Source organism: Pelophylax lessonae (assembly GCF_965119305.1).
Source record: "Pelophylax lessonae genome assembly, chromosome: 13".
In the NCBI taxonomy this organism is placed as follows: domain Eukaryota; kingdom Metazoa; phylum Chordata; class Amphibia; order Anura; family Ranidae; genus Pelophylax; species Pelophylax lessonae.
The window spans coordinates 7,466,758-7,493,596 of record NC_138780.1 but is presented as its reverse complement, the minus strand read 5'-3'; the positions used below and the strand labels follow the sequence as shown (position 1 = coordinate 7,493,596).

The 26,839-nt window shown below is 43.8% G+C and overlaps 1 protein-coding gene across 1 annotated transcript in view; it reads left to right on the top strand.

Annotated features, from left to right (window-relative positions):
• LOC309569900 (sialoadhesin-like) overlaps nucleotides 1-26,839 on the top strand; it is a gene marked incomplete at both ends in the record, with an annotated part of 435,740 nt that overhangs the window by 323,571 nt on the left and 85,330 nt on the right. Inside the window, one exon of the mRNA XM_082275891.1 lies at nucleotides 10,431-10,572. Within this exon, the coding sequence (XP_082132017.1) occupies nucleotides 10,431-10,572 (142 nt within the window). The remainder of the gene's footprint in view (nucleotides 1-10,430; nucleotides 10,573-26,839) is intronic.

The window sequence follows — 26,839 nt, the reverse complement described above, 5'->3', positions numbered from 1 at the left end:
GGGGGGCTGTCTGTATGGACAAAATAGCTTCTCCAATTTACGGCACTATCCCAGTGCTGTATCTTGGCCTAGGCCAACAAGGCCCAGGCCTAGGGCGGCACTTTGCAGGGGGGCAGCAAAAAAACAGCACCCCAAAATAAAATAAAAAAAAAACAGCCTTCTCCCGGCTCCTGCACCAGACTTACGGGGTAAATTGGGCTGGAGGGCAGGGTCCAGGAGGCAAATCAGTTTTGCACCCACATAAAGCGGTCACACTGCTACCTGTGGGTATAATAATACCGACTGGAGAGGACATTTGGACAGACCGCATGGGCACTGATGAGGCTGAACTGATGAGGCTGCACTGTTGGGCACTGATAGTCTGTGGTTGTGGTTTACAGATGACAAAGTGGGTCATAAAACAGGAAGGGGTGTGGTCTTTACAGGAAGGGGTGGGTCATATTTAAATTAGGGGGTGCCCAAGTTTAGTCAGGCCTAGGGCAGCACAAAACCTAAATACACCACTGCACTATCCCCAATTGAGAAGTATAGAAGGAGAGCCTCCTTTTTTTTTTTCCCCTCTCATCTTGTCATGTTAATTATATGTACTGTATATGTATGGATTGATATATACAAATGATGGAGTGAGGCTTTGTTAAAATGTATATCTGTTTGCTAATTATATTTCTATATTTGTAGTGGCTAATTTTCTATATTGGGATCCTTAACCACTTGGCGACCGCCGCACGACTATTTACTGCGGCGGTCAGCCCCGTACAGGCAAAGTGACGTAGTACTACGTCGCTAGCCTGAGAGCCTCTAGGGGGCGAGCGCGAGCCGCTGGAGGCGCGCTCCCGCCCCCGCTCGTTCCCTAACATGTCCGCACGTGTGACCGGCGGACCCGCCGGTCACTCGCGATCTCCCGCTGGAGAGGGAGAAAGGCAGGCGGCTGATGTAAACAAAGCCATCTGTCATTCTCCCTGGTGTAACTGCAGAGATCATATGATCCTGCTATGTAGGATCGTATGTCTCTGTGGTTACATCACAAGCCACACCCCTTTACAGTTAGAAGCACGCCCCTAGGGACATACTTAACCCCTTGATCACCAATAAATTTAACCCCTTGCCTGCCAGTGTCATTAATGCAGTAACAGTGCATATTTATAGCACTGATTACTGTAGTAATGTCACTGGTACCCCCAAAAGTGTCAAAAATGTCAATCAGGGTTCCGATCTGTCCGCCGCAATGTCGCAGTCCTGCAAAAAAAAATCGCAGATCGCCGCCATTACTAGTTAAAAAAAAAAAAACACCAAAAATGACAAAAATCTTTCCCGTAGTTAGTAAATGCGATAACTTTTGCGCAAACCAATAAAAATACGCTTATTGCGACATACATAGCAGAAAACAAATTGGCCCTAAAATGTTAAAAAATTTTGATTTTTACATTTTTTGGGGGGAATTTCATATAAAAAAAATGTGAAAAATATTGTTGTTTTTCCAAAATTGTCGCTCTTTTTTTGTTCATAGCGCAAAAAATAAAAATCGCACAGGTGATCAAATACCACCAAAATAAAGCTCTGTTTGTAGGAAAAAAAAGGACAGTTGGGTACAGTGTCGCACAACCGCGCAATTGTCCGTTAAAGTCACGCAGTGCCGAATCGCAAAATAGGGCCTGGTCAGGAAGGGGGTAAAATCTTAAGTGGTTAAGAAGCCCTTGCGAGCGAAACGCGTTGATCCTGAATTCGCCACACTGCATGTATCTGATTGTATCCTGTCAGATGCAAGATTTTTATAAAATTCTATCATTGTCATACTTTTGGTGATTTTAATAGTTTATATACCAATAAAAATTATATTTGCTTTTGTAGTTGTGTAATAATTCTAAGGCACGTAAAATCCCCTTTTTTTTTTCCCTCCCACTTGTTTCCAAGGAAAGAGGTTGGAGGTTCTCCTTCTATAACAATTACATTTAATATATTTAATACGGATTTATATTAAAACAAAGCTTTTTTTGTAAGCTAAGTGAATGAATGAGCATACTATATCTCGCCCCCATAGTGTTTAGCAACAGGAGGACATTGAGGAGGGATGGAGGGGATTGTCACTTACCACTCTGTATATGCCCAGATGTTACATAGTTACATATTTACATACAAAGTAGTTTATTGCGTGGCATTTATTTATTTATTTTGATCCTACACTTATGAGATAGTGAAGTGCCCGCTGCAGTATACATTTAAGAGCTTATCTTGTGTAGCAAGGTTTCCAGGCCTATGGCCCGTATGTGGGTCTGCCATTAGTACCGGTAGTCTCTCCAGCCCATGTGAGCTGCGGCCCTGGGTGTGATAACTGAAGCAGCGACAACTCCGGCATCTTTGTTGGTGGTTTTTATTGGAATTAAGACGATGGGAGAAGGGAATGAGTGGGATACTCCTTGGCTTGAACTAGTTACAATTGGGACTTTTCTTCTGAAATGCCCGTTGGTGCTTCCTTGGTGCCAGCCGGCGTCAGCCAATGCTCACTGACTCTGAGAATATTCTGTAAAACAGAAGAAGTGCTGAATCTTCGGCTTATAGTCCAGAAGATCCAAGACTGAGAACGGTAGAACTCCTGACACTGTTGTACTATGAATGTCACTGAATACTCCCCCCCCCCCCCCCCCCCGCCTGGCACAGCTTGAGGTAGAACTCGATATAGCTGTCACTCTAACTGGCAAGCTCTGTACAATTCAGGGCCCAACTGCAGGTGCCCTCTTTGACCTTGAACTCTTCAGGGTCCACTGACCATTTGCCCCCTCTGTAACTTCAGGGTCCTCAACCTAGGTACCCCCTTTACAGCTAGCTGACACTGGATCCCAGAACCTCTCCCGGAGTGGTCCCCTCTAACTTCAGGCAGATCCCCAGGGGCAATCCTCAGTACTCACGACCTGTGAAGGCTTACCTGGGACTGGACTCCTCTCTCTCCCCGCAGGCTCTTGGCACACCGGATCGCCTCAGCTCAACTCAGCACTCTCTGGACACTTAGGCGACACCCTGAGATATCTGCTTCCTCAGACAGGAGAGACAGCCGTTCTCTCCCTCCTGGGATTCTGCTCCCGCCAAAGCAGTGCTGTATCTTGGCCTAGGCCAACAAGGCCCAGGCCTAGGCACTTTGAAGGGGGGCAGCAAAAAGCTGCCCCCCACAAAAAAAAAAACAGCCTCCTCCCAGCTTCTGCATGAAAAAGGTCCCTGCTGGCTTGCACTACACTTTTAGTATAGTGCCAGTCCTATGCAAATTGGGCCAGAGGGCAAGGTCCAGGAGACACTGAAGGGGTGGCACTGATAAGCTTCACTGATGGGACTACACTGATAAGGCAGCACTGGTATGCTGGACTGATGGGCGCTAATAGGCTTTACTGATGGGCACTAGTATGCTGCTCTGATTTCCACTGATGAGGTGGCAATGGTGGGTACTGATAAACTGCACTGATGGGCACTAATGAGGCTGCACTGATAAGTTTCACTGATGGGGCTGCACTGATATGTTCCACTAATGGGCACTAATAGGCTGCACTGATGGAAGGAGATGAGGCGGCACTGATATGATGCACTAATGGGCACTGATGGGGCTGTACTAATGGCCACTGATGAGGCTGCACGGATGGGAACTGATGAGGCTACACTGATGGGCATTTGATAGACTGTGGTTGTGGTCTGTGGTTTACAAATGACAGGGTCGGTCATAAACAGGAAGGGGTGTGGCATTTACAGGAAGGGGTGGGTCATATTTAAATTATGGGGTGCCCAAGTTTAGTCAGGCCTAGGGCAGCACAAAACCTAAATACACTACTGCGCCAAAGACATTGTGTCATGTGCCACCCCCAAACTTATACCCACTCCCAGAATTCTTTGCAGCCTAATCTGCCTTCTGGGGTAGTTATAAGCTCGGATGTGTCCCCTGATTGGGCTTACTCCACTGCCCTATGAGAAGCCTCTCACAGGAGCCAGTGGGGATACTTCTCCCTTCAGCTCAACACATCTGGAAACCATGACACCCTAACTTAGGGATGGCAAACCTTGGCACCCCAGATGTTTTGGAACTACATTTCCCATGATGCTCATGCACTCTGCAGTGTAGTTGAGCATCATGGGAAATGCAGTTCCAAAACATCTGGAGTGCCAAGGTTCCCCATCACTGCCTTAACTGAATAAACCACAGCCCTGCTGTTAGGCAGACAAGGCCCGCTATACATTTACCTAGCACCTACTTGTAGGGTGCTACCCCTGATTGCTCGCAGGAATTTTAAATATAACTTTTTTTTTTAATGTCTTTTTTCTCTCCAGACTGGCTGATTTTGCAAGCGAATTACATTTATGAAGGAGACACGTTGCTTCTCCGATGTCGTGGTTGGGATTCCAGTTTTGAACCAGAGACTACGTTTTTCAAAAATAACACCTTATTATTTTTCAAGGATTCCTTTTTTTACAAAGAAAAAATAACCAAAGAGGCAACTGGAAGATACAAATGTGAGAGAATAAGATGGAGATTCTTTAAATCCCATAAAGAAACAGCTGAAACGTCTGTAATAGTAAACGGTAAGGTGCTCTGGATCATCAAAAATTTAGCCTATAGATTACAGCATGTAAGAACTTTTTATACTTTTGTATACAGTGCCTTCAAAAAGTATATATACCCCTTGAGATTTTTTATTGACTTGGGGGGGGGGGGGGGGGTGAATACAAATGCAGCCACACTTTTCACAGATTTATTTGTAAAAAAATTTGAAAACTATTTATCATTTTCCTTCCACTTCACAATTATGGCCACTTTGTGTCGGTCTATCACATAAAATCCCAATAAAATACATTTATGTTTTTGGTTATAACATGAGAACATGTGGGAAATTTTAGGGGTATGAATACTTTTTTAGGGCACTGTTATCAAATGAAGTGTAAGTTGATGATAGCAATATTCATCCAAGGAAACAGAATGTATATTTCCAGTGTAGGGCATTACCTTTGGTTGATTTATTGGTTTCGGATCCGTTGGATTTGCCTCCAGTGGGAGCAGTGGCGGCCGGTGTGTTGGGGGCGCAGGGGTGCCGCCCCCCCCCCTAGCCATGCGTCCAGCCCCCTAATCTACATGCGGGGCGCCGAATGCATGGAGTTCAATGGTGCTTTTTTTTTTGTCACCTGATTAGAGCCAGAGGCTCTAATAGGCTTCAGCAAAGGGTGGACCCGTGGCGCAGAGCAGTGCGCCCCGAGCCCACCCATTGTGTGACAATAGCGAATGAAAATTTGCTATTGTCACACGGATCCTCCTCCTGGCCAATTAGGAAGCGGATTCCGATACGTGCTTCCTGATTGGCCAAAGGGAGGACTGAGGACTCGAGGAAATGCCGGGGGACTGAAGAGAAGCCGCTGCTACAGGTAAGTGCACTGGTCTGGGGGGGCTTGGCACGCTGTTCACTCTGCATTGAAAGGGGGCACACTGGTCTCTGCATTGAAAGGGGGCATGCTGGTCTCTGCATTGAAAGGGGGCATGATGGCATCTCTGCATTGAAAGGGGGCATGATGGCATCTCTGCATTGAAGGGGGCACGCTGGTCACTCTGCATTGAAAGGGGGCATGCTGGTCTCTGCATTGAAAGGGGGCATGATGGCATCTCTGCATTGAAAGGGGGCATGATGGCATCTCTGCATTGAAAGGGGGCATGATGGCATCTCTGCATTGAAGGGGGCACGCTGGTCACTCTGCATTGAAAAGGGGCACGCTGGTCACTCTGCATTGGAAGGGGGCACACTGGCATATCTGTATTGAAGGGGGGCACACTATACTTTGATTACTGAAGGCCCCTTTCACACTTTTGTGACCTCAAAGTCACGCAATTTTTTACAGCGTCTTTTGCTGCAAAGCAATGCCCATTACATTTTTCTGCTTGCGCCCCCCCAAAAAATTTTTGAGCACCAGCCGCCACTGAGTGGGAAGCAACTTTATTAGCTGTCTATGTAATGATCAGTGAGATTTCTTTACGTCCTGTCATGTCACCAGGACAGGAAGAAAGGGGGAAATCTTCCCAAAGGAGACAGTTGATTCAGGCAAATCTGTTGCTCACTTTGCAAAGGAAATTACACTTTACAAGAGAATTTTCCCTAGAGCTAGAGTAAATGTGGTGGAATTCCACTTTTCAAAGAATACCCAATCACATGCAAGGGGAAAAAAAAAACAAAAGCATTTTTGCTTGCACAAGATTGGATGATGAAAGTCAGCAGAATTTCACTTCATTAACCAACTTTAGCTCAGAAAGGTCCCCCCCCCCCCCCCTATATGACCAAGGACATTTTTTGCTATTCAGCCCTGCACTACTTTAACCACTAGACGACCACTAGACGGCAGATTTACTCAGCCGCTCCTGAGCAAAACGATGTAGCTCTACGTCGCTCGCTCCTCAGGAGGCTAGGGGGCAAGCGAGCGCTGCTGCCGGCGCGCTCCCACCCCCGATCGTCAGCAGGGAAGGCAGTGCATGTGACAGGCAGCGCCGATGGTTGCCTGACACCGGCAATCTCCCCCCCGCTGACAGAGAAGGACGGACGGCTAAAGTAAACACAGCTGACCGTTCTTCTCCCTGAGATGATCACAGAGACCATGTGATCCTGCTATATAGGATCGCATGTCTCTATGGTCATCTCACAAGCCCAACCCCCCCCCCCCCCAGTTAGAATCACTCCCCTAGGCTTACATTCAACCCCTTGGTCACCAACAATATTAACGCCTTCCCTGCCAGTGTCATTATTACAGTGACAGTGCATATTTTTAGCACTGATTACTGTAGTAATGTCAGTGGTCCCCCCAAAAGTGTCAAAAATATCAGTCAGGGGTCCGATCTGTCCGCCGCAATGTCACAGTCCCGCAAAGAAATTGCAGATCGCCGCCATTACTAGTGAAAAAAACAATAAAAATGACATAAATCTTTCCCGTAGTTAGTAGACGCAATAACTTTTGCGCAAACCAATCAAAATACATTTTTTTTTTTTACCATAAATATGTAGCAGAAAACAAATTGGCCTAAAATGTTAAAAAATTTTGATTTTTTAAATTTTTTTGGGGGGGCAATGTTATATAGCAGAATATGAAAAATACTGGAGTGGTCCCCTTCCTGGGCAGACCCCTGACAGGCTGCCTGGTACTCACGGACACTGTTTTTCCTCAGGTAGCTCTGCCTTCAACTCCACCATCAGTATCCTGGACCTCTTGGCTCAGCACCACACTCTGGCTCACCAGGCAGACTACCTGTGGCCACTTTCCTTGCTGACAGGAGGAGAGACAGCCGTCACCCTCCTCCTGGGACCTGGCTTCCCGCCCAAAGACGCCCTGTCACATGTGCCTCTGGCTTTTATGTCCAATCCCAGGAAGCATTGTGGTTGTGCCCTCCCACTGGGAGGGCACAAAAGCCTGTGTGTCACTTGCTGGGTTTCCTCCACTATCCAACAGGCTCCCCTTTTGGGTACAGTGGGGACACTCTCTCAGACCAAGTGAATCACACATAGACACATGCAACAGGCAGATCTAACAATCAGACTCTCCTAATGAGCAGGCAGAACCAAAAACTAGCACCTTTCTAGGAGGGTGCTACATCTAATACACTAAAAATACGCCCCCGTTTACAGTGAGGCTGTACTCCAATGAAGTGACCTCTGGTCACCAAATGGATCCAATAGTGCTCCCATTTTTATGGATTAAGGCGTGAGAATCTATCACTGTTCTATTAGAAGAATAGTACCTCCTTGGAAGGTAATGACATCATGGGGGGATCTTCACACCATCACACCCATCACACCCTCTGGATCCATAAAAGTATCATGTTTATAGATCAGTGGGCAAGTCACACTTTACTGGCCAGTAGGTTTCCTGTAGCCACCTTGCAGGAGTTTCCAGAGGTTAGAAGGTGAATTGGTGGGAGCTCTTTTGAAGATTATTTGCCAATTCACTGAGCTAACCTAGTCAAGAGCAAAATGGATGTAAGCCTCTCAACAAACCCTGAATCAAAGTGATTCAGACACATTTACTTTAAGTCCAGGTTCCCACAAACCAATTGTTCCTAGACATGTGCAGTTCATTTCGTTCCGAATAAATATTTGGAAACATTTTTCATCATACCGGATACAGGGATTCGGATGTATCCGAATACCTGAATTTCAGTATAAACTAAATTTACAGAATGCTCCGCTTAATGAAACAAAATTCGTATGAATTTTGGAATTTCGAATTGAAAATCAAAGCGAATTTTGCATCGAATTCCAGTCTAATTCAAGCTCTTTCTGAAAAATTAAAGACTGTGTGTGTTATTAGAGTACCATTTCGAAAGATGGCTGTTTAATTTTTAAGCCACAGATGATATAAAGAGTCATTGTAATCATTAGATAAAGATTTTTCTTTTGTTTGTTCACTTTTCCAAAGTTTTCGATTTGACCGATTCAAAGTTTATCGATTCGAATGTTTTGAATCGAAAAAAATTGGTAAATTCGAAAAAGACATAAAACAAATTCTGAATACGAATTCCAAATACGAATCCCAAATAGGAATTGAACGAATCAACTGAATTTAAGGAAACAAAATAACTAGATTAACGATGCTAAACAAAATGAAACAAAACAAAATTTTTCGTCATGCACATGTCTAATTTACCCACTCAAAGTTAAAATGTATGCCAAGCCAATCATTTTTTTTACTAATTTCTAGTTTTGGTTAGCCTGGTGTACTTCTTGCTCTGATGTACTTGTAAACAGCTTATTTAGTGCCAATAATGGATGTTCAATTTTTTTGGCATAGAAGATCCCACTCCAAAACAAGAGAGCCAATATGAATAAATGGTATCAGTCTGCATTGCATCTGTACTGTGCAATTTTTAGAGCTTTTCTAAAATATTGTATGATTCACCTTAAAGCTGAACCTCATGTTCTGCCCGCCTTCCCCATTGGAGGTCCCCCAGCACGTATGTTCGCTTTTCTCCACTCTTTTACCCCAGATGAACTCTTAAAATGTTTCTCTTTAAAAACTCTTTAAAATGTTTGATCTCTGGTAATCCTTGCTAAAATCAGTTAATCATTGGAGAAATGTCCCTTCCATTGGTGGTCAATGAGAAGAATGCCTCCCTTTACTGTGGTGGTTAGTAAGCCACTATTACAAACAGCTAAATAGATCATCGATGTAATGCTGCTAAGTGGCATTGGACCCAAAACTATGGTGGCAGATGGGAGTTCAATTAGCCACAACTCAAGGAACCCCTAACAACCTCTGGAGGAACCCAGATAATTTGAGAGTGTGATGTGATGTGCTGATGTATGTAATGTTTTTTTTTTTTTTTCTTTTATATTTTACCTCTTTCTAAAGTCTTCAAACCCCTAACATGACTTCTTCTTCAGTCTCCTCCCAGCAATGTGTGATCTTGGATGATACCTTCTAATATGATGGCTTAAGCAATGCTCTTTGCATCATTACACAGTGGATAAAGGGTGTCTTAAAATCTTAATAAATAAATATTGAACAAATGAAGGGCGTCATGGTTCTGCCATCTAAGTAGGTATCCTCATGGCGCCCTTCATTTGTTCAATATTTATTTATTAAGATTTTAAGACACCCTTTATCCACTGTGTAATGATGCAAAGAGCATGCACAATCTTTCCTCAGTTTTCTGGTTTAGGTGATGTTGGGTGTCCTTCAACATGGACATTAAGGGCACCTTGTGGTGAATAAACAGAACTGGGGGGAGACAGCTCTGAATTGGGAGTACAAAATTGTGGCCTGAGCTGAGTTTTTTTAGTTTAAAGCCTCGTACACACGCAACTATTGTTGGCCGTGAATTTTCGGCAAACGTCCGATCGGCCGATTGTTGGCTTGTTAGTATGATGATTCCGACAACCGACTGCGACTTTTCGGCCGAACAAAATCTGGTGTGCATGCTATAAAATTTTTGTTGGCCGTCAACACAACGGCCGATTTTTCGTCAGTCAGTACAGATTTCGGCAGACAAACATCAGATGAGCAAGACTGGGCATGCTCAGAGAAGAAAAAACACACGGAAAGTTAACCAGCACATGACATCACTTCTGAAGTTGGTTGTTGTTGGCCGAGAAAATTAGTGTGCAGTCTAGAGCACATTTTAACCAACACAACAACACTGGACAAAAGACGGCCGATCGGTCGGCCAACAATTGTTGCGTGTGTACGAGGCTTAAGAACCTAATGAGGCTCTGTTTTGTTGTATAAAAACTTTGCCCCGAGGTAGGCTTTAAGTCAATGCAGGAGTTCTAATCTATTTTTTCCCCCCCACAGAGTTATTTCCTGATCCAGTGTTAGAATTAATTGATTTACCTGTGATAGAAAGTGACGGCATGACTCTGAATTGTAACACGAGTCTGGCCCCACCTAGAAAGAACACAAAGCTGCAGTTTGCTTTCTACAGAGATGGAAAGAATGTTCGGGAATTCGGTATATCTGATACATACAAAGTGATGTCAACTCAGCTGGAGGATTCTGGGAAATATACCTGTGAAGTGAGAACAGTGTCTGACACTGTGAGGAAGAGCAGCAAAGCCTTATCCATTCAGATCCAAGGTGAGCACCCAACACTAACTTCAAGAAAATGTTCTAAAATCCAAATATTTTACACTTTGCTACCGCTAATAAATTATCGTTGTGGTCTTATTTGTTTCATTTCGTTTCTAGTTTTTTTTTTTTTTTTTTCAAAAATATGTGCTTCATACTGTTTGTTAATCAATTTTGCCCTTTTGGGGTCACCTTTAAAGGCTGTGCCCATAAACACAGTGGTGCTCCTGCATGCATACAAGACTCTTCAAGCATTCCAAACATATCTGGCCTCATATGCCTACCAAACAAGACAACAAAAAAGGCAGAGGTACTATATGGGACTTGTAAGGTACTCAACGTGATAATCTACAACTAGGTTTCTGCTACATTTGTGTCAACTTATCAATACATTTTTTTTAAGACATGTTAAAAATTATGTCCATAGAAAATCCAACATTAACCACTTGCCGACTGCCGCACGACTATTTACGTTGGCAGTCAGCCCCTCACAGGCAGAGCGACGTAGGGCTACGTCGCTAGCCTGTAAGGGTTTTTGGGAGCGAGCGCGCACCGCCGGATGCGCGCTCCCGCTCGGTCACGGACCCCCCCCCGCACATGTGCCCGGTGGACTCGATGTCTGCCGGGCATTCGCGATCGTCTGTGACAGCCGGAGAAAGGCAGGCGACTAATGTAAACAAAGCCGCCTGTCAGTTCTCCCTGTTTAAGAATGGTGATCAAACAGTTCTACTATGTAGGACCGTTGATCTCTGTTCTTACACATCAAACCACATCCAATCACAGTTAGAAACACGCCCCTAGGACACACTTAACCCCTCCCTCTCCAATACAGTTAACTCCTTCACTGCCAGTGTCATTTTTACAGTAACAGTGCATATGTATAGCACTGATTACTGTAGTAATGTCACTGGTAACCCCAAAAGTGTCAAAAATGTCAGTCAAGGGTCCAATCTGTCCGCCCCAATGTCGCAGTCCCGCAAAAATAAAAATTGTAGGTCGCCGCCATTACGCGTTAAAAAAAAAAAAACAACAAAAATCTTTCCCTTTGTTAGTAAACGCAATTACTTTTGCGCAAACCAATCAAAATACGCTTTTTGCGATTTTTTTACCAAACATATGGTAAAAAAAATTGGCCTAAAATGTTAAAAAATGTTGATTTTTACATTGTTTTGGGGAATTTCATATAAAAAAATGTGAAAAATATTGTTATTTTTGCAAAATTGACGCTCTTTTTTTGTTTATAGCGCATGATCAAAAAATCACACAGGTGATCAAATACCACCAAAAGAAAGCTCTGTTTGTGGGAAAAAAAGGACGCCAAATTCGTTTAGGTACAGCGTCGCACAACCGCGCAATTGTCCGTTAAAGTCACGCAGTGCCGAATCGCAAAATAGGCCCTGGTCAGGAAGGGGGTAAAATCTTCCGGGGCTTAAGTGGTTAAATGACACACCTCTACCTCAACCCATCACCTGTATAACATTAATTTCAACAGCTTGTCAGTATAACCATTACTATCCTTTACATTTATAAGATTGTTCTACTGCCAAACACTTGAAAAACATATTATACGATTGATGACTCATGGTGAACAATTGCTGGATGTTCTGTTCTGTTCTCTTTAACATGTTTTAATTCAATGTGATTATACAATTGTAGCAGAAACCTAGTTGTAGATTATCACTTTAAATACCTTAAAAGTCCTACGTCATAAGTCCTTCATTTTCTTGCTTTATATTAAGACACTGTCAAGGTAGGCCTGGAGCAAAAAAGTATAAGCATAGGCATGCATGACTGGGTTCATGGGAGAAATTGGTAACACAGAGGCCAATGTCCATCAGGATGTGGTGTGAAAAGATTATTTTCCTGAATGTTGGACTGGGAATGGCTGGAAGGGGCCTAAAATGTTGTAGAGGGGAGGAGCAAATCTGTTTCCAGTTGGACTTTAGTAAGTATTGGGTTAACCTCCTGCCCAGTGGTCCTGTTTACTTTTTTTGGGCTTTAATAGATATAGAATCAGTAGTCTTGGTATGGTAATCATTTCCATAACAGCTTGGCAGGGCTAAAGGGTCTCTTAAAGGTGGCCTTATTGTTAACAGTGTAAAGCGGGTTTACAGATCTGTCTTAAAAACAAGAAAAAACAAACATGTAAGCGCTAAAGTCCATCAGCATAGTATGGTGTCCATGCAAAGGTCCAATTGAGAAATAAAACACGGGGGGGGGGGGGGGTCCAACGGATAAAAAAAGTGCAGACTGCTTTATTGTACACAGATAAAAACAGAAAAGCAGCAACTCACAAAATCAGTCGGTACATGGCTGTAAAGATGTAGACAGATGGGTTCCTCCAGGTGGCGCAGTTTCTCTGTATGATGACCTGCAGCACTATTTGGAGCCGTCTGTAGCAGGAGAGGAAGTGGCCGGCTTGTCTCCAGGGCTATCCGGATCCTCTTGACAGGACTGCGCGGCGAGAGTAAGATGGGCGGCTTTGACACCCAGAAACCGGAAGGACAGAAAGACGCACAACGCGTTTCTGAGCATGCTCACACTTCATACAGAGAGACGGCGCCACCCGGAGGAACCCATCTGTCTACATCTTTACAGCCATGTGCTAACCAGTTTTGTGAGTTGCTGCTTTTCTGTTTTTATCTGTGTACAATAAAGCAGTTGGCACTTAATGCGCTTTTCTGTTCTCTACATACAGATCTGTCTTAGTCATGGTGTCCCATCTTTAATGTGGACCAATGGCCAGCAGGATATGGTGTGGAAAGTTTATTTGCCCAACTGGAAGCACTGGGGATGCCTGGTAGAGGTCATCGTGTTCAAGGTGTAAAGTGGGTTAAGGATCTGTCTCAAGCATGGATCAATAGCAGGCAGGATGAGGCATGCCTTTGGTAATGTAAGTCAATGGCCAGCAGGGTATAGTGTGGAAAAATTATTTGATTGACTGGATGGGCTGGGAATGGCTAGAAGAATCTTAAAAGGTTGGAGAGGGAAGGAGTGAATCTCCTTCCCTTTGGTGTATAGTTAGTGTTGGGCTAATCTACTGCCCCAATTGTCCTTTTTTTTTTTTTTGCTTTGATAGATATGAAATCAAGGGTTTTGCTATGATAATCCTTGTTATAGCAGCTTGGTGGGGTTAAAGGGTCTTTTAAAGGAGGTCATATTGTTCAAGTTGTAAAATGGGTTACGGATCTGTCTCACACATGGTGTCCTTTTTTAAATGTGGGTCAATGGTCAGCAGGATATGGTGTGGAAAGATTATTTGCCCAACTGGGAATGTCTAGTACAAAGTTTAAAGTGGGTTATAGATATGTCTTAGGCATGGTGTCCGTTCTTTAATGTGGGTTAATGGCCAGTGGGATGTAGCGTCCCTTCCTTAAATGTGGGTCAATGGCCAGCAGGGCGTGGTGTGGAAAGAGTATTTGCCCAACTGGATGGACTGGGAATGGCTAGGAGGGCCTTAAAGTTTGGAGAGCGGAGGAATAAATCGTCTTCCAGTTGGTGTTTAGTGATTGTTGGGTTAACCTCACATCTAATCATCCTTTGTGTCCTTTTTTGCTTTAGTTGAAGGGTCTTTTGAAGGTGGGCATATTGTTAAAGGTGTAAGAAGGGTTACATGGTGTAAGGCATGGTGTATTCTTCAATACTGTCAAGTTGGTATTGATGCCATAGGCCAGGCATGTCCAACCTGTGGCCCGGAACCTCAGGCAATCCGGCCCACTGCCACCTGACAATTTTTTTTTTTTTTTTGCTGGGGAGGAAGGAAGTCAGGTCGGGGGCATGGTCACAGCAGCTTCCAACTAACAGTAGGCAGAGGCTGCCTCAGAGGGGGGGGAGCATATGCAGTGTTTCTGACTCCTACCACCATGACCACTTCAAATCATTGAAGTGGTCATGGTGGTTAGAGTGTTCCTTTATTATCGCTCAGAAGAAGTGAACCTCTGTATACTGATTCAATTTCATTTGATCATCCTCTAGTTGTGTTAAATTAGTGCAGGGGGCACGGCGGCGCAGGAAGGGCGCGGTGGCATTTTATTACTTATATACTGTGACAGGAAGTCAGGTAAATCTGTGGATGTTGTCACAGACAGGAGATACATGTCTGCTTGGTTTAGACAATTCACCAATTACTATAGGGTGTCGGCTGCAGAGGGAGCCAGCAGGAAGGTTTAGGGAAGTTGAAAAACCTTCAGCTATTCAGAATGAGGAAATTAAGGCCTCTATAATTTGTCCAGAGGAAGTCTATTGATTGCTGCCTCCTGACACTGTGTGATTAGAGGAGGGCAGTCAGATGTGTGCCTCCTGAAGCTGTGTGAGCATAGGAGAGGAATGCCTCCTGAAGCGATGTGCGCTGAGGAGGGTAAAAAGACTGAAGACTTCTCAAGGTGAGGTCTTGGATGTTTTCTATGTGAAGAGAAAAACAAAGGGATGGTTTCTATGTGAAGAGAAAAGGGACATTTTCTGTGTGAAGAGAAAATAAATGGACTATTGAGTGTCTGCTGTAGGATCAGCCAAGTCTGCCCAACAGTAGGTTGGGGACAGACTCCGTAGGTAGGTTCCTGTGTGTGAGAAGGTAACCGCCCACAGTGGCAAGGATTTATTTTGTGTTTTATTTTTTGATGTTTTTGATGCTTGCACTTGTGTGAAGAAAATTGCAAGAATAAACCAAACTGTTGTTTGCAACCACTTCTCGGCTATCTCCCTGTGTAACGAACCCCCTCAAGGGGTCATCCACACCCTCCACCGAGCTAATCCCTCACAATACCTTAACTATAGTATATATTTTATATGCAGCCCAAGAAAATTTCTCTACACTCATTGTGGCCCAGAGAAGCCAAAAGGTTGGACACCCATGCCATAGGCTGTTTATGCAGGTATTTCTGGAATTGTTCCCAAGGCAATGTTGTGCAGTCTATCATTAAAACTTTCACAAGTATATGTCCACTAAAAAAGTTCCCTCAAAAGTCTTAGACCTAACATTCTTCAGCCATGTTGTTTTTTTAACCTTGTATTGTTTTTTTCACAGCAATTTTTTCTGAGCCAACTTTAAATTTAAATCAACCACATTTAACAGACGGTGACGACATGAATCTGAAATGTGACACAACTCTGTTTCCATCCGATAAGAATACAGAACTGTGGTTTGCCTTTTACAAAGATGGACAAAATGTGCGGGAATTCGGTGTATCTGATACATACAGAGTACCATCGGCTCGGATTGAGGATTCTGGGAATTATGCTTGTGAAGTAAAAACTGCAAATGGACCTGTGAAAAAGAGGAGCAAAAATTCATTAATCCGGATTAATGGTTAGTATGTAACATTAGAGCCAGGATTGAAAAATTGAGCTGCGTTGTCTTCATCTGGCCTTATATATAACAATAAAATAGTTAATTAAAACAATTCGATCCTCCAAAAGGATGGAAAATAGGGTTTCCATCCGTCCGAATTTCGTGGGCAGGATCGGATCGGAGAGCAGCGGGTGTCAGCGGACATGTCACCGCTGACATCCGCTGCTCCATAGAGGTGCATGGAGCATCCGATCCGGTTCGGTCCGCCTGTTTTTCATCCATTTTTCATCCTTTGTCATCAGTTTTTCATCCGTTGTCATCCGTTTTCATCCATTTTTATCCGTTTGCATCAGTTTTACATCTGTTTTCATCCATTTTTATCAGTTTGCATCCGTTTTTCATCCATTTTCATCCATTTTTATCAGTTTGTGTAACGCTCCTGCGTTTTATGTATGATGTGGATTTACAGCTGCAGAAATATTCCACTTCAGTAGTCATGTAGAGAAACGCTGAGACACCAATCCCAACTCCCAAAGACTCATCATGTGTGGATGATCTCAATTCAGCAAGTAAATACACACACTCAATAAGATGTTCCTAGAGTGACTTATGTATATAGTAACACAGTGATCATAGGCTGAAGAGACAGGTTGGGTAGAGATGGTAGATGACAGACACTTGAAAGGAAATGTTCTTGAAAGTAAGATAGTAGCAGATGGGATGCAGATAGGTTAGCAATCATGTATGGTAGCAGATGATAGAGTAGCAGGTGAACATACAGGAGAGACCAACCCAGTGCAAGAGCAGATGGTAGTAGGCTCAAGAGCTAGCAATCTTAGATAATGCAGATGTAATAATAGTCCTTAGTATGCAGAGCTAGATAGTGTAAGCTTTAGTATGAAGGTTATAGAGGTTTCCCCTGTGGGGTACTTATCACTAGTAGCAATGTAGCAGAGGAGAGGTTCGGCAAGAGCGGATGATCCGGTAGCAGGATACAGGGATCAGCGCAGCGTGGTTCCGACAGCGAGGTATGCTTGCAAGCATGAGAGCTTCAAGACAGGTTAGCATCAAGGCACAAAGCAGGTTGAACGAACACATGTGAGTGAAAGCTGCTGATTTAAATAGCTGTTCAGTCCGGCGCCTCATGATGATGTCAGCACTCTTAAAGGGAAACACACCTATATGTGCTTCATCTATCTAGGTAGATGGAACGCACCCGGAAATGATGTGATAGGAGGCACTGAGAGTGCCAGAACCTTACAGTTTGCATCCGTTTTTCATCCATTTTCATCAATTTTTATCTTTTTGCATCCGTTTTTCATCCGTTTTCATCCATCTTTATCAGTTTTCATCCGTTTTTTCATCCATTTTCATCCATTTTTATCAGTTTGCATCCGTTTTTCATTCATTTTCATCCATTTTTATCAGTTTGCATCCGTTTTTCATCCATTTTCATCAATTTTTATCCGTTTGCATCAGTTTTTCATCCGTTTTCATCCATTTTTATCAGTTTGCATCCGTTTTTCATCCATTTTTATCCGTTTGCATCCGTTTTTCATCCGTTTTCATCCATTTTTATCTGTTTGCATCCGTTTTTCATCCGATCCATTTAATGGAGGAAAAATAGGGCTTTCATCCTTTCAAAAAAACAGATGTATACGGAAGCGGGTGAAAATGGATGTAAATGAATGATCATCCATTGACATCCGTTTTTCCATAGGAATACATTGATGTCCATTTTTTCATCTGTCAACGGATGGATGAAAAACAGACAAACGGGCAGCATGTGTGAATAGGGCCTAAGTGATCCAAAAAAAAAAAGTAAGGCTCCTTTCACACACTATGTCCGTCAAACGGACTCCGCTTTTTTCAGCAGGGGATCGATCCCCCGCTGAGCAGAAGGATGACAGCTGTGTCTCCGCGCTGTGTGCGGAGACACAGGTGTCAGTTCCCCATGCCTCTCTATGGGGGAAATCGGATGGGAACGGACCGTCGGTCTGTTCTCATCCAATCCCATCCGATCCACTGGACGGATGGAAAATAGGGTTTCCATCCGTCCAGATTTGACGGATTGGATTGGGTCGGATGTCAGCAGACATGTCTCCGCTGACATCCGATGCCCCATAGGAATGCATGGGGGGACCGTTCAGATCCACCAGAAAAACGAACAGGCGGATCTGAATAATCCGTCTGTGTGAAAGGGGCCTTATGCAAAAAACTCACAAATGCTGACATGTGTCATGGTTATTGTGTCTTCTTTTCACAGCTGCCTTTGGCCAAACACAAATGAAGCTGAGTGCTGACGAGGTGGTAGTAGGGGATAAAATCATCATCTCATGTGAGTCTACAATGAGCACCCTTCCTATATGTTACACTTTCTATCATAATGACACATCCTTCAGTAATATCACCGTTCACCAGAAGGAGGCAGCGGTGGTAAAAGTACCCATCATATCCCCATCTATGGCGGGATTATATTTCTGCATTTCTGACAACGGCATTGCAAAACAAAGACATCTCAGCAACCGGGTCATCCTGCTAGTAATTGGTAAGTACTTCATTATTCAGTTTATAATTTGATTATTATCTCTAAATTTAAAGTATATGTATGGAAAAAAAACTTTTTTTTAAACTTTAGTTTAATACTGTCTGTGTACATGTTAGGGAGATTCACCAATCTCTTTGTCCTTGTGAACCATTGTCACTCAGATGGAAAGGAATGGAAAACCCAAAATCTTACAGCTGTCATCATAACAGGGATATAAAAGAAATCTCCCAGTGGGGATGGTTCTGGTGACGTCTGTCAAAAAGGAGCCCCCCAAAGTGAAAGAGTTCCTTTCACTTTGGAGAGATTTCCCCTTTACTTCCTGTTGTATCCCTGGAGCAGGAAGTGGATAGAAACCAAGAGAGGGCATAGAGGGTTTAACCCTTCCCTTCTCTATCCAAAAGTTTTAGCTATTTATATTTATACACTCATATCCCTATTCTCCAAGAATAATCCATACACATCCTTTTCTTAATGGCTTTGTAATCTATTTTTCATGCAATCGTAAAACACCCTCCATGAGCTTCCAAACCTCTTCTTTAACTGCTAACTTTCATTTGTTTGGAACGAGCATTACATCTGCACTGCTCTATGCACACTACAAAATCAATAGTTCATAGTCCATCTTGAGAGTGAGCAAGACAGGGTGACAATGTTCCTATATACAGTGGGACCAAGACAGGGTGGCTACGTTCCTACATACAGTGAGACCAAGTCAGGGTGACTACGTTCCTATATACAGTGGGATCAAGACAGGGTGGCTATGTTCCTACATACAGTGGGACCAAGACAGGGTGGCTCCGTTCCTATATACAGTGGGATCAAGACAGGGTGACTATGTTCCTATATACAGTGGGATCAAGGCAGGGTGACTACGTTCCTATATACAGTGGGATCAAGACAGGGTGACTATGTTCCTACATACAGTGGGACCAAGACAGGGTGACTATGTTCCTACATACAGTGGGACCAAGACAGGGTGGCTCCGTTCCTATATACAGTGGGATCAAGACAGGGTGACTATGTTCCTATATACAGTGGGATCAAGACAGGGTGGCTCCGTTCCTATATACAGTGGGATCAAGACAGGGTGGTTATGTTCCTACATACAGTGGGACCAAGACAGGGTGGCTCCGTTCCTACATACAGTGGGACCAAGACAGGGTGGCTACATTCCTACATACAGTGGGATCAAGACAGGGTGACTATGTTCCTATATACAGTGGGATCAAGGCAGGGTGACTACGTTCCTATATACAGTGGGATCAAGACAGGGTGACAATGTTCCTATATACAGTGGGATCAAGACAGGGTGGCTACGTTCCTACATACAGTGAGACCAAGACAGGGTGACTATGTTCCTACATAGAGTGAGACCAAGTCAGGGTGACAATGTTCCTATATACAGTGGGACCAAGACAGGGGGACAATGTTCCTATATACAGTGGGACCAAGACAGGGTGGCTACATTTCCTACATAAAGTGGGACCATGGAGAACAAACAAAACCACCCTCTAACAGGCAGTCAGATCACAGCAGCAAACAAAGAAATTGGAAATTTGTAGGAGGCTGAGGATACTTGAATAACTATAGCTGGGGACGTAAATTTTGTTTGGGTACGGCGTTGCAAGACCGCACAATTGTCAGTTAAAGTCGCACAGTGCCGAATCGCAAAAAGTGGCCTGGACGTAAGACAGCAAAATCCTCCGGTAGTAAAGTGGTTAATAAATATGTAAAAATGTTTAACCAATTATTTATAGAGTTACTGTAAATTTAACTGACACTTACCCATCTGGTCTGGATGTATATGTATCAACCACTTAAGATCATTAAAGAACTAAACAAGATACAATGTATCACACTGTAATGTTACTGAGTGTTCTGTATTAATTTTCCTAACAGATCCGGTATCAGGAGTAAATATCGTCTTGGATAAATCCGGTGGGGATTTTGTACTCGGAGATACGTTGACATTGAAGTGTTCAGTAGAACGAGGCTCTTCTCCGACTTTTCTCTGGATGCACAATGGGAAGGTGGTGATAAAGGACTCTAGGGTCTATCAGCTCAGAGATGATGGGAAGGTGTTATACATTGATTCCCTCCGCATTCACCATTCAGGGGCTTACCAATGCTCCGTCAGCAACAAAGTATCCAACAGAACCTTCTCTGTGATCAGCGACATCCAGAACATAAATGTTCTTCAACAGAGTCCGGTCAAGGAGAGCACTTTCACAGAGGAGGATGATGACTCGCCAGAGCGTAAGTGTTTAGGTCCTACAATAGCCAAACATTTTATTTGATCTAGATTTCAACAATTTTTTTTTTTGGCCTAATAATCAATTTAAAGATACATTATCAAGATAATTAGATAATTCTTGGCATGGCAACCCTACCATATAGCTAAAAAATGTACCCTGCTTGGGTTCTCTAACCACTTTAAGACAAAGCCTATTTCTGACACTTGGTAAAATCAGTATTTTTTGCTAGAAAATTACTTAGAACCCCTAAACATTATATATTATTTTGAGCAAAGACCCTAGAGAATAAAATGGCGGTCGTTGCAATATTTTATGTCACACGGTATTTGCGCAGCGGTCTTTCAAACACAATTTTTTTTTTTTTGGAAAATATACAATTTACTGAATTTAAAAAAAAAATTAAACAGTAAAGTTAGCCCAATTTTTTTGTATATTGTGAAAGATGATGTCACGCCGAGTAAATAGATGCCTAACGTGTTACGCTTTAAAATTGCACGCACTCGTGGAATGGCGACAAACTATGGTACTTAAAAATCTCCATAGATTTCCAATCTTAATTTTTTCAATGGTTACCAGTTTAGAGTTATGGAGGAGGTCTTTTGCTTGAATTGTTGCTCTCGCTCTAACGATCGCAGGGATACCTCACACATGTAATTCAAACACTGTTTACATTTGCAGGTGCGACTTACGTATGCGTTTTGCTTGGTGCGTGGGCACACAGAGATGGGGGCTCTTAAAAAATTTTTGTTTTCTTATTTATTTTTTATTATTTCTACACTGTTCCTTATATATAAAAAAAAAAAATCCTGATAACTTGTATTGCTGTCACAAGAAAATGTAAACATCCATTGTGACAGTAATAGGCAGTGACAGGCAGAGCCGGGACAAGGTGATCCAGCGCCCAGGGCAAAGATACCAAACTGCGCCTCCCTCCCCTCCTTCCTTTGGGATTAGGGTCAGGGCGCCCCCAACCACTGCGCCCAGAGCAGCCGCCCCTCCAGCCACCCCCTTGTCCCGGCCCTGGTGACAGGTACTCTTTATGGGGGGATCTGGGGTCTAGAATACCCTATATCCCTCCTTTGCACCTAAAAGTATTCAAAACACCAAAATCTGCATTTTTGAATACCTTGGATTTTTTTCAAGCAGCGCTGTTGGCTGCCGAGTAAACCGGAAGTGATGTCGTTTTCGGGTTTCTACATTGGAGACCCGATCAAAGCTGATTCCGGCTTTGTTCAGGACTCTGGCCAGGTGGCCATGGTGCCAGCTGGTCGCTTGGGTTTCCCGGTGGGACAGAGTGGTGGAAGGCAGCGTGTGGGAGGGGAGGACGTCCCCTCCCGCTGCTTGTGATAATGGCCAAGCATATATTTAGGCGCATCGGTTGTTATCACATGAACGCCAACCGTCCGCTCTAATAAAAACTGAATTCTGAGACAAGACGAGGACAGGCCATCTATGCAGTGATGATATCTCCCTAGGCTTCACATGCCTGCACATGGTGGAACATCCTTCATTACAGATGAGTGATGTGACTAAAGCTTTAGGGGCTTTTTTAAGTTCAAGGAAGATCTTTGTGGTGTCCAAAGCCAACGCAGTATTTACTTGAAGGTTTACCATTGGTATTGTGTTTTTTCTTATTTAACCAGTAGCGGCCCGTCCATTAGCGGCGCCGCCCCCCCTATCAATGCGTCCGGCCCCCTAATCTACATGCAGGGCGCTGGACGCATGGATTCCAATAGTGGATTTTATATCTATTTTTTTAAGTACGTGATTAGAGCCAGAGGCTCTAATAGGCTTCAAAAAAGGGTGGGCTCAGGGCGCAGAGCACTGTGCCCGGAGCCCACTCAGTTGTGTGACAATAGCGAATGAATATTCGCTATTATCACACTGATTTTCCTCCCAGCCAATCAGGAAGGGGGTCCTGGCACCCCTTTCCAGATTGGCTGAAAAGAGAAGCGATTGCGCCCTGAGCCCACCCAGTTTTATGACAACAGCGAATAAATATTTGTATTATCACACTGATGTTCCTCCCAGCCAATCAGGAACCGATTGGCTGAAAAGAGGGAGGAGTCGAACGGCCCGAGGAGACTCACGGCCGTTCGGGGAAAGAGCAAGGAAAGGATGCTGGCTGTCCGGCTGGGCAGCCAGACGTCTGTCCCGGGAGGGGGGAGGAGGGAGGGGGTGGTAGATGCTGGGAGATGCTGGCCGGCCCTCCCGCCGGGGGTGTTGATTTTACCGCCCACCCCCCCCCCCCCCCCCCCCACACACACATTTTCATTTACCAGCCGCCACCGTATATAACAAATGTTCTTGTTGGTTCTCCACAATCAATGTACTTTATCAAAGATTATATTTCAGATTGTTTCGTCCAACAGAGATGGATATTCTGTGGCCCCTCCTTGGAGTCTTGGTGTTGGTGGTTGCCCTCTCTGTTGTTGTGATTGTCTACAGACACAAAGTTTCTTCAATAGTTCCATGGTTCCAACAACAAACAAACCCAGGTAATTACCCCTTTGGGTTTTTGAGTTGTCTTTGTTGAATGCACCCTACAAGCGTCGTATACAGTAGGGGGGGACAGACACAAACTCAACAAAACCAGAAATGTTCAGCTTCTCTGATTGGTCATGGTAATGCCTACTGGAGGGGATACAGAGGACAAACCTCAATCCATTGACATAGCTTTGGGTAATATTAACTATTATTATTTTTTGTTATTATTATTATCAAAATATTATTGTTATTATTATCATTATGGTTATTATTATGATCACTATTATTATCTTCTTTCATTTAGGTCCGACTTTTGCTAAAGCGAGACCCAAGTAAGTAGACAGATAAATGTTTTAGATATTGTGTAATCCATGGCTGGAATCACGATTTGAGTCAGCAGTCCTTGTTGAATTTTCTATATCTAGATCTTTACCAATGTTACTTATAGGTGGAGCCTTGTGGGTTAAATCTTCTTCAATGTCTTTAAGATTCAGGCAGTGAGATCTTTGGGTCGTATTTACTAACTCTGTCCCCCGTTCAACTTTCACTGGTACTGACCACCTCTGTGTGTTCCAGCTTATCCTGTTACATTCTTCACAGTAAAAACAGTAGGGTAATAGGCATAGCGGGTGTCCAGACCCGGAAACTCAGCCCAAGGATGGTGGGAACCCCTCATAATGGGCACAGCAGGTGTACAGACATGGGAACTCAGCACAGGGATGGTGGGAACCCCTCATAATGGGCACAGCAGGTGTACAGACATGGGAACTCAGCACAGGAATGGTGGGAACCCCTCATAATGGGCACAGCAGGTGTACAGACCCGGGAACTCAGCACAGGGATGGTGGAAACCCTTCATAATGGGCACAGCAGGTTTATAGACCTATAAACTCGGCACAGGGATGGTGGAAACCCCTCATATTGGGCTTAACAGGTGTAAAAAACCCAGGAACTCAGCACAGGGATGGTGGGAACCCTTCATAATGGGCACAGCAGGTGTACAGACCCAGGAACTCAGCACAGGGATGGTGGGAACCCTCATAATGGGTACATCGGGTGTACAGACCCAGGAACTCAGCACAGGGATGGTGGGAACCCTCATAATGGGTACATCGGGTGTACAGACCTGGGAACTCAGCACTGGGATGGTGGGAACCCCTAATAATGGGCACAGCGGGTGTACAGACCCGGGAACTCAGCACAGGGATGGTGGGAACCACTCATAATGGGCACAGTGGGTGTACAGACCCGGGAACTCAGTACAGGGACGGTGGGAACTCCTCATAATGGGCACAGCGGGTGTACAGACCCGGGAACTCAGTACAGGGACGGTGGGAACCCCTCATAATGGGCACAGCAGGTGTACAGACCCGGGAACTCAGCACAGGGATTGTGGGAACTCCTCATAATGGGCACAGCGGGTGTACAGACCCGGGAACTCAGTACAGGGACGGTGGGAACCCTCATAATGGGCACAGCGGGTGTACAGACCCGGGAACTCAGTACAGGGATGGTGGGAACCCCACATGATGTGCACAGCACAGATATCTTAGCAATAGAAATTCCAAGAGATTAAAAAAAAAAGTCTGGTAATTTAATTCTTCAGCATCTCCCATTTACTAAAGTATCACAATTGGGTGGATTGATCTTTTGTAAACAGTTGCCTGCAAGCAGTTAAATAAAAGGGACGCCCCCTTTACAGTTGTATCAGGAATCTATCTTAAATTAATTATTTGAACCCCGTGCAGAGTTGGACCTAATATAACACAGAACATTCCACCTGGACCGGATTCTACAAATAATCCCCAAGAAGATTACATCAACGGTAATTAAAACATTTTTTTTTTTTTTTTCATTAAACATGGCTAGATATTTTTTCCAAATTCCCCATCATACCAGTCTCAGACTCCAAGTCATCCAACATCCACTAATGGAGGCTGGACAATCCCAACTCCTCCAAATTCATATATATTGCAATTCATCTTCACACAAAGTTTAAATTATTGCTTGAAACTGGAATATTTGCTGCAAAATAAATCTGGAACATTAAAAACACGCATGGAGGGGATTAGCTAATTCTATAAATTTCCTCATTTTTCTTTTTTTTTTTCCATTTTTTAGCACCGAACATGGAGCAGAATGGGGATGGTGACGTTTACTATTCTCACATTCAGATTAATCAGATGCAAGGTGTGTATGGTTCATGTTCAAATCAATCTTTTTTTTTTTTTTTAATTCAGGTAAAAACGTTTTAACCACTTAAGCCCTGGAAGATTTTACCCCCCTTCCTGACCAGGGCCTATTTTGCGATTCGGCACTGCGTGAATTTAACGGACAATTGCGCGGTCGTGCGACGCTGTACCTAAACGAATTTGGCGTCCTTCTTTTCCCACAAACAGAGCTTTCTTTTGGTGGTATTTGATCACCTGTGCGATTTTTTGATCATGCGCTATAAACAAAAAAAGAGAGAATTTTGCAAAAATAACAATATTTTTCACATTTTTTTTTATATGAAATTCCCCCCAAAAAAAATGTAAAAATCAAAATTTTTTTAACATTTTCGGCCAATTTGTTTTATGCTACATATGTTTGGTAAAAAAAATCACAAAAAGCGTATTTTGATTGGTTTGCGCAAAAGTTATCGCGTTTACTAACAAAGGGAAAGATTTTTGTCATTTTTGTTGTTTTTTTTAACGCGTAATGGCAGCAATCTGCGATTTTTTTTGCGGTACTGCGACATTGCGGCGGACAGATCGGACCCTTGACTGACATTTTTGACACTTTTGGGGTTACCAGTGACGTTACTGCAGTAATCAGTGCTATACTTATGCACTGTTACTGTAAAATTACACTGGCAGTGAAGGGGTTAACTTTATTTGAGAGGGAGGGGTGGTGTGTGTCCCTAGGGGTGTTATTCTAACTGTGATTGGCTGTGGCTTCAGGGGTAGGAACAGTGATCAACGGTCCTACATAGTAGAACCGTATGATCACCATTCCTACACCGGGGAGAATGACAGGCGGCTTGTTTACATCAGCCGCCTGCCTTTCTCCCTCTCCACCGACGATCGCCGAGGTACCGGCGGACATCGGGTCCACCGGTCACACGCGCGGGGGGGGGGTCCGTGACCGTGCGGGAGCGCGCCTCCGGCGGCGCGCGCTCGCTCCCCAGAGCCCTCACAGGCTAGCGACGTAGTACTACGTCACTCTGCCTGTGAGGGGCTGACTGCCGCAGTAAATATACTGTGAGCAGTCGGCAAGTGGTTAATTATTATTATTACTGTATTTTTTTTTTGTTAATGTCTGCCAAGAACAAGTGTTTTTTTTTTTCCTTTTTTTTTTTCTTTTTTTGAGGTTGAGTTCCTTTTTAGGACTAAATGCCCTCAACTTTTCCCATTCCATTGTGCAGGGTCACTCTTCATCCTTTGCATTGTATTTCATATATTTTTTTTTTTTCCTTTTAGGTCCTACAGATAACGATAGAGGAGGGCAGGTAAGTCACATCCTGGTCACATTGGGTTTACAGAATGTTATGTGGTCAGATAGCAAACAGAGCTTAGTGAAGATTTTGGGCCAGATATTTTTTTTCGGTGTCAGGAGATCAGAATGAATAGATTTTGTTGCGGGACTGTTACATTTCAGCACCACTACCACAAGGTAAATAGTCCTGATGGGTATTTCTCTATTGAAAGTTTAAAGGCA